General features: G+C 35.4%; 3 protein-coding genes across 6 annotated transcripts; 1 reads left to right on the forward strand and 2 right to left on the reverse strand.

The window, feature by feature from the left end:
- Window positions 1-451: 451 nt before the first annotated feature.
- Window positions 452-1,427, reverse strand: LOC118739351 (nucleolar protein 16). 4 transcript variants are annotated; one of them, XM_036470626.1, is made up of 4 exons: window positions 1,361-1,427; window positions 1,171-1,295; window positions 842-1,102; window positions 452-772 (listed from the first exon to the last, which is right to left on the reverse strand). In XM_036470626.1, the coding sequence occupies exons 2-4, from the start codon at window positions 1,266-1,268 to the stop codon at window positions 532-534; spliced, it is 600 nt and encodes a 199-aa protein (XP_036326519.1). In that variant the 5' UTR covers window positions 1,269-1,295; window positions 1,361-1,427; the 3' UTR covers window positions 452-531. The 4 variants fall into 4 exon arrangements, with proteins under 4 accessions (XP_036326519.1, XP_036326537.1, XP_036326528.1 ...); XM_036470644.1 differs by having other exon boundaries at window positions 1,171-1,279; window positions 1,361-1,397; XM_036470635.1 differs by having other exon boundaries at window positions 1,353-1,371.
- Window positions 1,428-2,048: 621 nt separating this feature from the next.
- LOC118739325 (cleavage stimulation factor subunit 1) lies at window positions 2,049-4,487 on the forward strand. The gene is made up of 3 exons (XM_036470586.1): window positions 2,049-2,255; window positions 2,308-3,172; window positions 4,016-4,487. Exons 1-3 carry the CDS (start codon window positions 2,182-2,184, stop codon window positions 4,352-4,354), a joined length of 1,278 nt encoding a protein of 425 aa, XP_036326479.1. The 5' UTR covers window positions 2,049-2,181; the 3' UTR covers window positions 4,355-4,487.
- A 6,134-nt stretch (window positions 4,488-10,621) lies between these two features.
- LOC118739331 (protein tramtrack, alpha isoform-like) lies at window positions 10,622-13,178 on the reverse strand. Its single transcript, XM_036470596.1, has 2 exons — window positions 12,902-13,178; window positions 10,622-12,844 (listed from the first exon to the last, which is right to left on the reverse strand). Exon 2 carries the CDS (start codon window positions 12,587-12,589, stop codon window positions 11,252-11,254), a length of 1,338 nt encoding a protein of 445 aa, XP_036326489.1. The 5' UTR covers window positions 12,590-12,844; window positions 12,902-13,178; the 3' UTR covers window positions 10,622-11,251.
- Between the last annotated feature and the right edge of the window lie 1,905 nt (window positions 13,179-15,083).

The following is a 15,083-nucleotide window of genomic DNA, read 5'->3' on the forward strand; positions in this document are numbered from 1 at the left end:
TAAATCACAGTCGATGGGCAACATGCAACGAGCGAGTGCACTAGCTAACGTGTTGTGCATTCACTTTACTAGTGCAAGCGGGAACAAGATCTTTCTTTTACCTACAACATTGGATTATCGACGTGTTCATCTCACGGCCCGTATTTTGTGTATTCCACAGGAGAGTGTACGGATTGGGTTTGAAGACTAGTGTTTGGGGAGTGAGCGGCATGGATACAAATTGTCACATTTGTGGCTAAAAATATGTAAATTTCCTAAGTACATGCAAAAAAGAGATGTTACTTTTGCAATGCACTCTCATTTGTACACAGACATATAACGTAAAGGGGTAAGTTAGCAAAGAAGTAGAAATCAATTATAGGAATCTTAATATGTACTACATATGAATAATTTAGAAAGTTATAATATGTGCAGTTTGTAACGGTCTTTAAGTTAAACTTGCATGCCAAAATACATTTTTGAGTTACTATAAAATTTATTTAAAACTAACCCTTATTAAGCTACATTATTATCAATATCTGGCTTTTATAATCATTTCCATTCACTGTCTGAATCGTATTCTTCCCACGAAGGTTTTTCGCCTAGTTTCAAATTGCGTTGCTTTAAGTATGCGTTAAATTGTTCAGGAATCGACATGAACTTTCGAATTTTCATACGGAACTGTTTCCATGTCCACTGCAGATAATTTCGTCTATCTGTTACCATTGCCTTGTAGTTAAATTTATACTTATCCAGGAAATAACTCAAATGATCCACGGAATTTTTAGGTAACCTAAGTATACATAATATTAAATAACTTCACTTCAACACAGTTTTCAGCGATATATAAAACTTTGTTTACCTTAACAGTTTTTCTCTTGGCGCATTAGCATCTGCTTCCAACTGCTCGATGACATAGCCTCTTGGGAGATCTGTTACTTTTTCATTTAGTTCCTCCTCATCCATTTCCTCTTCCACAAACCCGTTTATTATTTTCACTGCCTTTAGACGATTTTGTTTAAAATTTGGAATTGGTACTGCTTTATTGGGATCAGAAGACAGGCCCATTTCATAGAAGTTTTTGTTGCGTTTAGTCTCTATCCATAGTTTTTTCATTTCAGGACTGCAAAATTATAAATGAATGGCATATATTAATAAATAAATTAATTAAAGTAATTGTCCAATTCTTACTCCTTTATTTTCCCTGTGGCTTCCCGTGTTTTCCTCTTCGTCTTCCTATTGACACTGTACCTAAAACGCTTGCGCTGGTGAATTTTCCGGATCTTCATGGTTATGTTGTCTTAAAAAACCAATTGCTATTAAAATTGAGTGATTAAAATAAGAAATTGATTAAATATAATAACCAAATGCACGTGTTTACTTTTTCAGAGATCTTTGCTTTTTTGACAGCAACATGTAAACATAAAGAAAGGGAAATTCACAGTAGTTTGACAATTTAGTAATCAAATCAACGTTGCATTTGCTGCGTTTTAATAAGGAAGTGATGTTTACGAGAAAAAGTACTTTAAATTTTCCATTTTTTGTTTACAAAGTCGGGTGAAAATGAATCTAAACAAATTTCAAACGATTTTGTGTGTTTAATTTGCAGTTTGAGCTGCGCTAAATTTTGCCTTGGTTAAAGTCTAGGCAGATTTGGTAACTCAAGTAAATTCCAAAAGTTTCGATGGCTGAGTGGAAGATCGACCTATCTCGGCAGCCAGTTCGAAAACGCTCTATATCAAAAAAAAACTTTTCAAGAACGCCCTATTTCAGAATTCGTTTCAAAAACGCCCTATCTCAGCTGCCGATTCAAAAACGCCCTATATCAGCATATTTTCTCATAAAGCAATGTAAGAGAAAATTTGTTATTTGGCACCCTGGCCATTTTCAATACTTATTTCTGAAAATTGACCAAACCAAGGTACATTAAATATGTATGCCGTAATTTTATTTGTTCACACAGGAAAGTGGAATTTCATTTTCTCAAATTGACAGCAAAACACTTTGTCAAAGTATTTGCATTGCCTCTTTTGACTGCACCATTTCATCAGCTATTGTGAACGACAAACAATTTTTTTGTTGCCTGCGTTGGTGTTGTTGTTGCAGCGGCGTCATTTCAACAGCTGTTTTCTAGCCAAACAATTTATACTCGTGTTTATAAATTTATAAACTTAAGTTTTTGAACAAAAATTAATAACGAAAATGCGCGATATTGAAATTTTGGATCCCAGAAATCTTGTGAAGAATCGTGAAATCCTATATAGACTTATTATAAGGTTAGTTAATGGCATAAAACATAATCAAAGGCAACTTCACTTCTGCTTTTAGTCAATTGATGTACGATGGCCTGGAAAAATTTGCAATGGAACTCTCTATGCTCGTGAAAGCAGATGAATGTGCTCCGAGCGAACGCTTGTTACATGTTATGATCGCTGGCATGCAGGCTACAACGGAAAAACCTATAGCTCCTAAGGACGACGTGCTGCCTGGCATTGATTTGGAGTTCGAACCTGAAGCGTCTGCGCTAGCACCTGAGCCAGCTTCTTATGAAACTGCTTATGTCACATCGCACAAGCAATCATGTCGTGCGGGTGCATTTAGCCACGATGGTACATTGGTTGCCACTGGTAGTGTAGATGCTAGTATAAAAATTTTAGACGTTGACCGTATGTTGGCTAAATCGGCACCAGAAGATATTGAACCAGGACGCGAACAACAAGGTCACCCAGTTATTCGTACACTTTATGATCACACAGATGAGGTGGCCTTTTTGGAATTTCACCCAAGAGAACACATTTTGGCTTCTGGTTCGCGTGATGGTACCGTAAAACTCTTCGATATAGCCAAACCTTCAGTGAAAAAGGCACACAAGGTATTCACCGATTGTGAACCGGTAAACTGCTTATCATTTCATCCCACCGGCGATTATATAGCTATTGGTACAGAACATTTCGTTCTGCGGGTTTATGATGTACACACTTCGCAGTGCTTTGTAAGTGCAATACCATCACAACAACACAAGGCAGCTGTGACATGCGTAAAATTTGCACCAACAGCAAAGTTGTATGCTACAGGTAGTTTAGATGGTGCCATAAAAATATGGGATGGAGTCAGTGGACGTTGTATCAATACTATACCGGAAGCACATGCTGGTGCTGAAATTTGCTCACTAGAGTTTACGAGGAATGGAAAGGTAATAAAAAGTTTGTATCGAAAGATACTTTGCAATCAGAATACTGCGTTGAAACGGCGAAGTCAAACTATTTTGCAAACTATCTCCTGAGGTAGTTTTGAAAAAAAAGGAATCTCAACCGTATTCAATTTGAAATCAAAGTGACATTATTTGAAATTTACTCATGGATCAATGCTTCGAGAAGCAAACAAGACCTGTGAATGCCGTTCTAGACACACAACCATCGGACATTGATGAGACGGAGCTTCATCTGCCTCGGGAGACTAGAACCACAAGAGCCCAACTTCGCTCTGACTACTGCAGCAGGTTAAACTCATACTTGAGCAGACTAAACGCAGATGTACCAAATGAGTGTCCCGCATGCGGACAGACACCCCATGACTCGAAACATCTCTTCGTATGCCCGGAAAACCCGACAACCCTAACGCCTTTGTCCCTGTGGACCGACCCTATTGAGGCTGCACGCTTCTTAGGGCTACCGTTAGTGGAACTTGACTACAACGACTGAGATGTTAACCGATCTGGGCGGGGTTGTTGTAGCGGCTACAAAAACAACTACAACAACAAAATATGTAGACGAAAATGTTGTTTTTGCTCTAATGCTTCTTTCTGTTTGATATGACTTGTTTTAAACAAATTCGGCCTTGTCGCGAATTTCACGTGAACAATTATTCCCAAAAATTATTAAGCATAACAAAAACAATTTGTTTCCAATTTGTTTTTGTTTTGCATATTAAATTATGGAACGATTTATTCACATGGAATTGGCAATAGAGCTGATAGACAAAACGATATGTACGTATGTTAAGCTGTAATTTTTTTTTCTTTTTTAACTACTCGCAGTATCTACTCTCATCCGGAAAAGACTCATTAGTCTACTTGTGGGAGCTATGTACAAGCCGCCCGGTACAAACTTACACCGGCGCTGGTACCACCGGCAAACAGGAACACAACACACAGGCCGTCTTTAATCACACTGAAGATTATGTGCTCTTTCCCGATGAGGCAACAACTTCTTTGTGTTCTTGGAATTCTCGCAACGGTGGACGCTTGAATCTGATGTCTTTGGGTCACAATGGTCCAGTACGTTTTATAACACATTCACCGAACTCGCCAGCATTCTTAACATGTTCAGATGATTTTCGAGCACGTTTTTGGTATCGCCGTTCAACAAATCAGTAAGGCAGCAAATAAAATAGTACTTTACAATTGTATTTGTAAAGCTTACACACATTAATTCAACTTATAAAATAGTTAAGCATTTTGCAAATTAAAATAAAGCTTAGTTTTAATGGCAAAAAGCGAAGTGTTTAAATTAATAAACTTAAAAAACAGGTACATACATATGAATGTATCGTAAAATTCCGTGTTTATTACGCACGAAGAAAAATTGATTTGCGTAAGGGCTCAGAGTCTGTAATTGCGTGCGACTCTCCATATTCGGATACAAATTTTCGCGGGTAGGTAATGTAGTTCCAAGTTTGTAAGTGTCATTCTATATTTCCCGTTTAGCCAAGTTTTTGTTTTATTTGCAGCAGCAGTTTGCCGTTAATGGCTTTGTTTGAGCAGTATGCTCGTTTTTTTTTACCAACTGACAAATTCCGTTCACACAATTTTCAAGAATAGTTGAAACGATTCTGGGCACATTTTTGTGAATCTTGCTGCTCGAAGCATTCGAAGAATTCCGACCATAATAAACCAAGTCAAATTAAATGTTTTAAAATAGTTTTATCTGTATGTATGTATATTGCTTTAATTAAATATACAAGGCTTATGAATTCTTATCTAAATAGATACAAAGTTCAGTTGTAATTTAAGGTAATAGACATATTTTCGGCTTAATCAGCCTAATGACTCGCTTAATTTTAACGTATAAAATATTTTAAAAATTAATTACAAAATTTTATTGCTTATTACATTGCCTTTGAGTAAAAATGTTTAATTTGCAACATTCAGCACAACTTATGTGTGTTTTAAAACGTTTAATAAATATAACTATCACTGGAAAGAAAGTCTTGAGTCTAAGGATTTTATTATACATACGTAGGTACCTTTATCATTATATTTTAGTGTAGTCGATAGTATTAAAGTTATATTTATTTATTCAAAAAAAAAAAAAAACACGCATGCATACATATGCACAGGTATACATATATGTATGTGTGTATTTCTCATTGCATGGTTCACGAAAAAAATTGAGCGTTAAGTAAATAAAGGCATAACATTTATATGTATTTTGTAAGTCTTGCTGCTTGTTTATCTTAAGGCTAGTTATAATTTATTAAACATTCGCAGTTCATTGCACAAATTGCTTTTATGTATTTATACATATATTATGTGAGTATTAACTTATATTTATAATAAATATTTACAAAATAAAGGTTTAAAAATAACGAAATTATGTAATATTAAGTAAATTTCAAGTAACTTGAAAATAAAGATCACAAATAAGAATTTTATTAAGATTTGCTAATAACAAGAAAAACGAAAAAGTTTCAAACACAAAAATACTAAATCTAAAGAATACAATAGTTTTGTTTTCAAATATTTTTTTTTTTTTTTTATAAAAACCATAAGCTAAAAAGTGCTTGCTGTTGAATCGATGCTTTGGTAGTTCGATAAGGTAAGAAAAGTATACATATGCGTGAAAAAATTAAGGTTAGATATCTAGTTGTAAAGGCTTCTTATTTCTTTTTAATAAATTTCTACTTATTACAATATATAGTGAAATTTAGTATCAGTTCAGTACGTCCCGGTAGCATAAGGCAAACATTTTTTTTTTAACCAAAGAATAATGTTTTGATTTTTCTCATTCCCAAATGTACATATCGCATACGATCTTCAAAAGTGACACAACTCAAAATTTGACATTTTTGAAATTATGCACTTAAAATGTACTCAGAGCTTTTATTTACTTTTCAGCAAAAGCTGGAGTAAATTTTTGTTATAATTTGTTGAAAAAAACCTAAGGTAAAGTCGTCCTTGTTCATATGATTAGCATGTGCTAAGAAATATTTTTTCGCATTTTCTGACGATCGGGTAATTTTGAGTTGTGCCCCTTTTGAAGACGATGTGTGTATATACATACATATGCATATCGTTGTCACCATAAAGTAGGAACATTTTCTAGAATACTTTTTCCCCACATTTACTTCTTTTTTGAAAGGTCACTAAAGAGTGCTATTTGAATATTTAAGTTTTCCCTCCCCTTTTGGTGACTTGTAAGCATGACTGCCAAAAAACATAATAATGTCGAATACTGTGATCTTAATTCTTGAAATACAGATTTTTTTTTTTAAATGAACCATGTGGAAATTCAAGCGATAGTGGTGCATATGCCGAGTGAGTTAGCGATAAACCCTTTTTATGAGTAGATTTTGCATGAAAGAATAAGGGTGTTCGCTATGCAAAAACTTGTACAAGTTGGTACCAATTGTTACCAAATCGTGTTTATTTGGCCAAAAAGCCCAGTAAAACTTGCAAGGAGGGAGCATAATTTTGACATTCCATTTGGAGGGGAAGTTGCAAATTCGTGCTGGGAAAACTTTTGATAGTAAGAATATGCAAGCAGGATTGTGGCACACGGTTGCATTTTTGTTAACATTAATTTGAATCAAAAAGTTCGTTAAACTTAAAAATGAACAATCTTGTTGCGATTTACTAATGAAAGAAGTATGTAAATATTTGTTTATTCAATTAATTTTATATAAATATAAAAAATTTATTATGTTGGAAATGCAACCATGGACGCCAGCTGGCAGTGAAGCTTGCAAATGTTTGCTAATTGCTGTTCGCACAAAACTTAGTAAGTTTCTCTCTTTGGGAGAGTAAGATACCTTATTCTCTGAATTTTTTTTACTGACTAATTCTTACTGGCATTTGGATAGCGAACAGAACTAATAGCACAAAGTAGTCTGATATGTGTTAGGGTATTAAAATCTGTAAATATATGTACTAAAAATAATTTGTTAGCTTTATTCTTCTGAAAAGTAATCACTTTAGAAACCCTTAGAAAAATTATACAGTCATTTCGTTATAGCTATGGCAATAAGTTATGGAAATGAAATACGTAAATAAGTATAGAAAGTAAAAAAACTTAAAATAGCTAAAAAAAAAAATAATTAGCTCAAAAACATTCTCATGCTGACACTTATCAGACTCAAATTTCTGCAAATGCACGTAAACGTGGCTTAACTAAAAATGTAGTATAAAGTGATGTTGAATTGCAACTGATTTTACATACAAGTAATTGACCGAAAATATTTATAAGTACCTGTGTATTTAATAGTTTATTTATTTTACTTACAATAAGGCTTTTCGAGCTAGGTAATGGAAAAAAGAGCACACAACGACTAAAATATGCGATTGCATTCCAATTCATTCTTAAGTTATATGTACGTTAGACCCTACCACCTTCCCTGTCAATAGTTTGTGAAGCAGTTGATAACACCGCCAATTGTGGTAAAATTATTTACACATACAAAAATCAATATACTCGCGAAACTAGGGGCCAAATATGGTTGAACTGTGTATTTCACATCACATCAGAATTTTTTCAATTTGAAAAATTAGTTTAAAAAAAATTCAGTGAAATTGTAGAATTTGGCCAATTTTTTTGGCAAAAATTAATTGTGGATGAACAAGTAGATGACTTAAAAAACATCATTTTTTATTGATTGATTATTGATTGAACATGAAATTGACGAATTAAACTCAAAACTATTAATTTTGCGCGTTTTTGACAGTCTAAACGGGGCTAAATACGGCCAAAAGTTTAAAAGCATTTCCAAATTTAATTTGTAAGAAAAAAATATAAAAGTACATACGACTTACCGAATTATTTTGCATTACTTTTTTTACGATGCTTAAAATGTTTTTCAGAGTAAATTTTTTTTTTCAGTCAAATTTGTATAAAATTAAGGCTGATTGTACAGAAAACTCATGTGAATCAAAATTTCATACTTTGGAAAAGATTAAGGAAAAATCAGCAAACGTTTTAACTTTTTAATCAGATTGTCCAAAAACGATATGAAAAAAATGTAAAAAAAATTAGAGTTATAGGTCCTAAAACGACCTACCGACCTACAACGACCTTGACTTTGTGATAAGCAGTTGACGTCCGTTTTTTTAGAAAAATAAAAGACGCCGTTATTTGATTCGAAGTTTTCTTTATCAAACACCAAAGACAAAAATTTTACTTTTGTATGTAAGAAATATTACTGCCACGCAAATTTATTAAAATACCTGTAATGCATTTTATAATAATGATATGGGTAACAAACAAAAGAAAAAATTATGTAAAATTAAAAAAAAAATGAATGTTTTTGTTGCATAAGGACGAATATGTATTGAAAAGTGCTTTTCAAATTTTGCTTCTGAATATAATTGAAAAATTTTAATATTTCGTTTAAAAAAATGATATGTTAAAGACTAATATACAAACAACCACATCCTCGAATTTCGAGCTTCTAGCTTAATTAACTTAAAAAAATAAAAATAATCAAAAGCGCTTTTTTTGAATCGTTTTTTTTTAGTAATTTTATAGAATTTTCTCTTTCACTTGGTATCTATAATGTTAATCTATGTACATTACACTTAGCTTTTTAAATAATTGTTTGAATTATTATAGCTCATTTCCACCAAAAGCTTAACTGCAGTTAAGAGCCCAGGCATGCTACTTAGCATGAGCAATTGCCCCTTCGAGGGGTTATCTCCTTTTTCCGATACGAGTAAAGTGCAGTTAAAAAATTTGACTTCTTTGGGAGGAATACATTTTTACTATATTCAGTCCCTAGCTCCGTCAGTATATTGATTGCTTTGAAATTTCTTGTTTGTTATTTTGTCACGCGGTGTAAGCGACCAAAATGAAGCTTCAACGTTTTCTGCAGAAAATCTAGGAAGCAAAAAAAATCGCACCTAATTCGTGCTAGTCATGCTCGAGCGCAAAGATATTATGAGGCCATGCTTTAAAGTCCCACGAAAGCAACTTATGCCGAATTTCCACTAGGCATTGAAATGACAAAAAAAAAATTGGTGTAATTTAAAAAATACCATGTGGAAATGAACTTAATGACAATTTTTTTTTTAACGCAATGATATGCATATTTTTTAATGCCCAACTTTGTCATTAGAATTTGCGTCATTTAGTGCAGAGTGGAAATACGGCTTTAAGAGTTAACTATATATTTCTACCAAGTATGATTTGTTTAGCCGATAAAAACGGCACAACTCAATAGCATGCACTTTTTGAAAAGTTTTTCTCCGCACAAAACTAAGATGAAAGAATTCTGATAAATCGGCGAACAGTAAGATAAATAAAATAAATAGATGTAGCCAGAATACAATAGTACATACATAAGTCAAATGCTTAAACTAATGCGGCTTTCCCACGGCAACCCAATTACGTAGTTTGCTCTCTCATTCGTAATTCGCACTCCAATTACCCACCGCATTACATAATTCGCTATACGAAATTTTGAGGGCGAATTACCTCATTTGATGGTAATTCAGATTCAATTACCATGCGAATCACGAAAATTTATCGAAACTAGCTCACAAATAGAAACTTGCATTTTTTCTGAGTACGAAAATTAAAGTTTATCAATGTGTATATCCTTAATTTAATAAGGAAACTTAGACATTTTTAGGAAGAACCTACATTTTGCATCAATTTTGTAGCGAAGAAAAACAAAAAAAATACACAGAGACAGAGAAACTGTCAAATTGGGGGAGCGAATAAAGTAATGCCGTGGATGCCGTGAGAAAATGGTATAATTCAACTAAGTGCTAATAATTGTTTAGTAACTAGTCAATTATGTAGTACATATGTACATATGTAATAATGAGAGGGTTAAAAAAATGGACGGCTCTTAAATTATATACATTCATATAAAATATCAAAAGGAATTAATATTAAATATTTCAACAATTTATAACTATCTGCTGCTAACTATTATTTTAATAGTAATTTGTGCATTAAATTATAAGGCATTAGTCGTTGAGCTTAAACTATTTTGATTGTTTGCAGTTTTCATTGATTAATTAATTAGTGTGTTATTTTAGGTTTATTTCAATAGATTACAGTTGAATGATGCTTTGTAAGGCTTTTTTTGTGCGCTAAACGTCTTCTTACTTAAAAAAAAAAAATTTATAAAAAAATAAATAAAATTATGCTGATATTGTCACTTGCGCAGCAAATAAATTTAACGAAGCAAACGGTTTGACGAACACACCTAAATGAGTTTTCGATTGTAAAATTTTTTTTTGCACCAAACCGTTCACCACGCTAAATTTATTCGCTTCGCAAGTGACAATAGGTTCGTTATTCGAAAAGTTTAGTAAGAATTGTGCATTATTATAATTCTCTTAAATTCTCTCTCAAGTATAGAAACTTGCAAATTTCTGCACGAACGCAAATTTGCAAGTTTCACTACCAACCGGTGTCCACGGTTGCATTTCAAACATAATACGATTTTATAGTTTTTAAAATTCTTTCGGCTGGAAAAAAAACTGAATTTAAATGTATTGTGATTTTTCTTAACAAGAGAACTTTAACTTTGCGTATACGTACAAATTTTTTGCTCGACGAACAAAACTAATACCATAATTGTAAAACTAAAAAATCTAATCTTTTTGTGCCAAGTTAATTGTATTTTTTTGTTGTATGCTTAACTTTTGTGCGTCTCGCTTACTATTAGTTGTGCATATTTCATTATTTAATTACGATTATTATTTTTTTTTAATTATGCGTGTATGTAAATTATTTAAGTAAATGAGTTGATTTTTGTTGTGTATTAATTCTTATATGTCGTATATGTACTAAATATTTATTTATATGTAAATCAGACCCTTTAGTTATGCGTTCACACTGACGACACAACATCAAAAGCTACTACTATTTTGTATTTGTTGCACTTTGCGGCCTACCGAAAATATTTAGAGTTTAAAAAAAAAGTTTGTAAGCTAACTAAAAATTATTTTTCTTAAACACTCTGTACTTAGCAACTTTCTTTTGACTCCCACTTCCGCAACTAACTTACTTTAGTAGATTTTTTTTTTTTTGTATAAATAAATCCCATTTTACTTAACCTCTTCCAGTCTTTGTGTTATACGTTTCGCCTGTAGCATTGACATATTTGCTGTTTTTGCTACTGTTGCAGCTGCTGCTGATGCCGCGGCAGCATTCGCTGGCACAGTCAGTATCGGTTCAGGTGATGGCGACGGTGATATAACAATTTCATTTTTAATGGTTAAGTCACTCTGCAATTTTAGCAATGACACAGCTGACATCGGCGATGTTGGCCTCGATGTGTCGCGCTCCTGTGGCGGTGCATGCAAAACGCCGATACCGTTATCCAAGTAATCATTTTGCATGATTGACCTTTGCTGATGTTGTTGGTGCTGCTGCTGTGCTAGCTGCTTTTGTTGCTGCTGTGCTAGTTGCTGTTGCTGTTGTTGATGCTGCTGCTGCTGTTGTTGTTGCTGCTGCTGTTGTTGTTGTTGCTGCTGCTGTTGTTGTTGTTGTGCCGCAGCACTCGCCGTGTATATTGCAGTTTGCATCTCCTCCGCCGTTGCCGCCGTAATCAAATAATTCAGCGGATTAAAACTGTTCGCGTCGCGCGCCACAAAATTCTCATGCGCCATCTTTAGATGATTCTTCATTTTATCCGGTCGCGAGAACTCCTTGCCGCACAAAGTGCAGGGGAAGACTTTGCGCACCTTACCCTCGTGATAGAGGAAGGCATGTCGCTGGAAGCTGTACTTGTTTTTGAACGTCTTTTGCAAGTCTTCTTTAGCGCACTCAGTGCATTGGTAGACACCTTCGTTGATGCGCGCATACCGGAAGAGATCGAGTCCACGCACCGACATTTCGGTCAAGTGTTCCGCTTGATCGTCGATTGTAGATTGCGCTTTGCGTCGTATACGCCGTCGTTGCACTGGCCGCCGGGAGGTGCCACTTGAGCGCGCCGTCGTAGTGAGAGCTTCAGCAGCATTCGAATTCGAATTCGCATTTGCATTCGAATTCTCATTGTCTGGTGCATCAATTATTGTTATTGTTGTAATGGCGACTGCATCATCCATGTTGCCTTGTGATGTGTCGGCGTTTTTGTAATCCAAACCCGCAGTCTCATCGGCTAGCGTCAATTCTGGCTCTGACTTGTCGGTCTGGTCGAGTATGAGATCCACATTTGTGGGCGACATGCTGTCCTCGCGTTGCAGCTCCTGTTCGAGCAATTGCGTTGATTGTGATGGCGGTTGTGTCTGCTTGGCTTGCGTTTGTTGTTGCTGCTGCTGCTGCTGTTGCTGTTCTTGTGCAGCTAATTGCTCCTGTTGTTGCTGATGCAGATTTTGTTGTGCCTGCTGTTGCTGTTGTCGAAAGAAATCAGCGCTCGGCTTTAACATGGGATTGGCGGCCATGTGGAGCAAGAACTGGTGGTGTAAATTGTTAGCCGATGGCGGCTGTATTGCATTGGGCGTTTGGCGTTCAGCAACACTCGCAAGCGATTGCAGCGCTGAGCAGCCGAAATCAGTGGTACTATTATTTGATATTGGTTCAATTGACACGTTGTTAGTAGAAATTTCTTTAAGTCCGGCGCGTAGCTGCTGCTTCAACAGAGAATTGGTGTTTTGTGCGATGTTATGTTGTTGTTGCTGCTGCTGGTGCTGCTGCGGCTGTTGTTGTTGTTGTTTATTTTGCGGTGAAGCCGTCAATTGCAGTGAATTACGTACCTTTAGTCCCAAGGCGGTGGGTAAGTGTGTAGTGGCATCCTGCGCTTCGTTAAGTTGTAGGAGTGATGCTTGTGTGGGTGTCGTTTGTGTTGCATCATTTTGTGACTGCTGTGGCTGTTGTTGTTGTTGTTGTTGTTGTGGTTGTGGTTGAACCGTGGCTGCTGGCTTAATCAAACCAAAGAGCCTTTGTGATAGTTCAGGTGATGTGGTAATTAATTGCACTATGAAAAGAATAAAAGAAATAAAAAAAAAAAAAATGTTAAAAATCACGGTAAAGTTTGACGACAGCTAAAATGCAAGTAATGTGGAGAACAACTGACGATAGAGCTCGTTTCCTGGTATAAAGCTTTTCGCCTACGCTATGTTTTAGTCGTAATTAATCTAAATTAGCTTTGCAGAGTATTCTGAATGCTCCCTCTGGCCCCAGCTGATCTAAATCAAGAACGACCAAAACATAGGCCACGGTAGAAGTTTTTCAAAACGTTCTATATGTTCGTTATATGTATGTAGATATGAGTAAGCACACCGAGTTAAAGATCTCTGCTCGGCACTGATTTAATTCAGTCAGAGAGTGAGCTTTTAGAAAATCTTCTTGTCAAAAAGTTGCATTTGCGACAAACACCAATCAGAGCATCTTTAAACAGAAAGACGAGGAATGCCACAGAGAAGCATTGCGTAGAGTTGACCGTCAGTTGAAAAGTGATAAGAACCGAATCATACGATATAGAAAAAGAGAAGCCAAAATACCGAAAAACAAAGTGTGAGAAATGTTTACCGACAGGAAAAAGTTTCTAATGTTTTACAGAGACCTCGGTGTCTTACGGAAATATCAATGACCGAACCGAGGCTGTAAGAATGAAAAAGGCGACTTGGTGACAGATGTCCAGAGGAGCCACCCCATACAGAGGATTTGAATGGCAACAGCACGGCACAAAATTAATAAAGCATAAACGAACTCCTGACAAGAATACGTTTCGCAGCCTGATCTGCCCACTTCACTAGAATGGCAACGGAAGCTACAACAATTGGTGTTACTGCCAAAAATCAAATAAGCTTCATTGGGATCGGTTTATAAACCGGCTTCTATGCTTGACATCGCGGGTCAGGTCCTAGAACGCATTAGATCGTCCGGCATCAGCAAAGCTATCGAATTATCTGGTGAACTGGGACAGAACCGTTGTGGTTTCCAGAAAAGGTACGATGCAGTAGACGTTTTTCCACAAAAAATGAAAACTTGTTCCATAAATGAACAGTGCGCCCTAATGGTAAACAATCAGGAAGTTGAAATGATCCAGCTCCTCTCATTCTTAACGTTTAGTTCCCTCAAAACTTGTGTTCTCTACAAGAGCATTATCCAGAATTTTGTTCTTATTTGATCCTCCTTGAAAACGTTCTCGATACTTTCGTTCTCATTGAAAATGTTCCCAAAAGTTTCGTTCTCAGTCTGTTCTTCTTAAAAACGTTCGCGAGAGTTTTGTTCGCATTTTGTTCTTTTTCGGAAACGTTCCCGAACCTTTTGTTCTCAAAATCGATTTGTGACACTGAATTCGGTGGTATGTAGAAACTCGAAAAAATCACGGCATTTTATAAAATACAAGTTTGACGTGTTGAGAACTTTTCAGAATAGCATGTATAAAGCTTTAACCATGTAGTTTGCTGTGACCAGTCTTATGACAAAAATAATTTGACAGTTTCGATACCCTTGTGCTGTATATCTACTCACTCAATCTTGTTGTGCAAACTGCAGCCAGTTGCGGTCTGAGTGCTATAATCTTTTTCGAACTTCTGGAAGAACTTATTCCAAAAAGGACAACAACGAGTTTATTAAGCAAAATGCTTAAAATGGAAACAGGGCTTGGAATGACACTTTGAGTAAAGTGAATTAAAGTATTGAAACCCAAGAGTGGATGTAGCTATTTAGACCACTGTTGATAAAGAAATGTTAGCAGTAAGTAGAAAATCGTTAGAGATATATAAAAATTACCTAGATGGCAATTTATCGAACGAAGTAATATGAGGCTAAGTGAGATTGAGGTTGTCCTTGGCATTCACGCTACTACCACACATTCAATATTGCAAGAACATTCGGCTGCTAAAAAGCTATGTGCGCGTTGGACGTAGCTTAAATATATGCTCAGGACCAAGCCAATCCCAGACCCAGGAAAAGGCCAATCAGCTATGT

This window comes from Rhagoletis pomonella, unplaced genomic scaffold (assembly GCF_013731165.1).
Source record: "Rhagoletis pomonella isolate Grant_MI unplaced genomic scaffold, Rhpom_1.0 Rhpom_scaffold_00001, whole genome shotgun sequence".
Lineage (NCBI taxonomy): Eukaryota > Metazoa > Arthropoda > Insecta > Diptera > Tephritidae > Rhagoletis > Rhagoletis pomonella.

Coding starts and splice junctions, on each gene's coding strand:
- LOC118739351 (XM_036470626.1), bottom strand. CDS start 1,268: ATGAAGATCCGGAAAATTCACCAGCGCAAGCGTTTTAGGTACAGTGTC. Junction 1,103..1,170: donor GCCACAGGGAAAATAAAGGA/GTAAGAATTGGA, acceptor ATAATTTTGCAG/TCCTGAAATGAAAAAACTAT. Junction 773..841: donor CCAAGAGAAAAACTGTTAAG/GTAAACAAAGTT, acceptor ATGTATACTTAG/GTTACCTAAAAATTCCGTGG.
- LOC118739325 (XM_036470586.1), top strand. CDS start 2,182: ATGCGCGATATTGAAATTTTGGATCCCAGAAATCTTGTGAAGAATCGT. Junction 2,256..2,307: donor CTATATAGACTTATTATAAG/GTTAGTTAATGG, acceptor TTCTGCTTTTAG/TCAATTGATGTACGATGGCC. Junction 3,173..4,015: donor AGTTTACGAGGAATGGAAAG/GTAATAAAAAGT, acceptor AACTACTCGCAG/TATCTACTCTCATCCGGAAA.
- LOC118739331 (XM_036470596.1), bottom strand. CDS start 12,589: ATGGCCGCCAATCCCATGTTAAAGCCGAGCGCTGATTTCTTTCGACAA.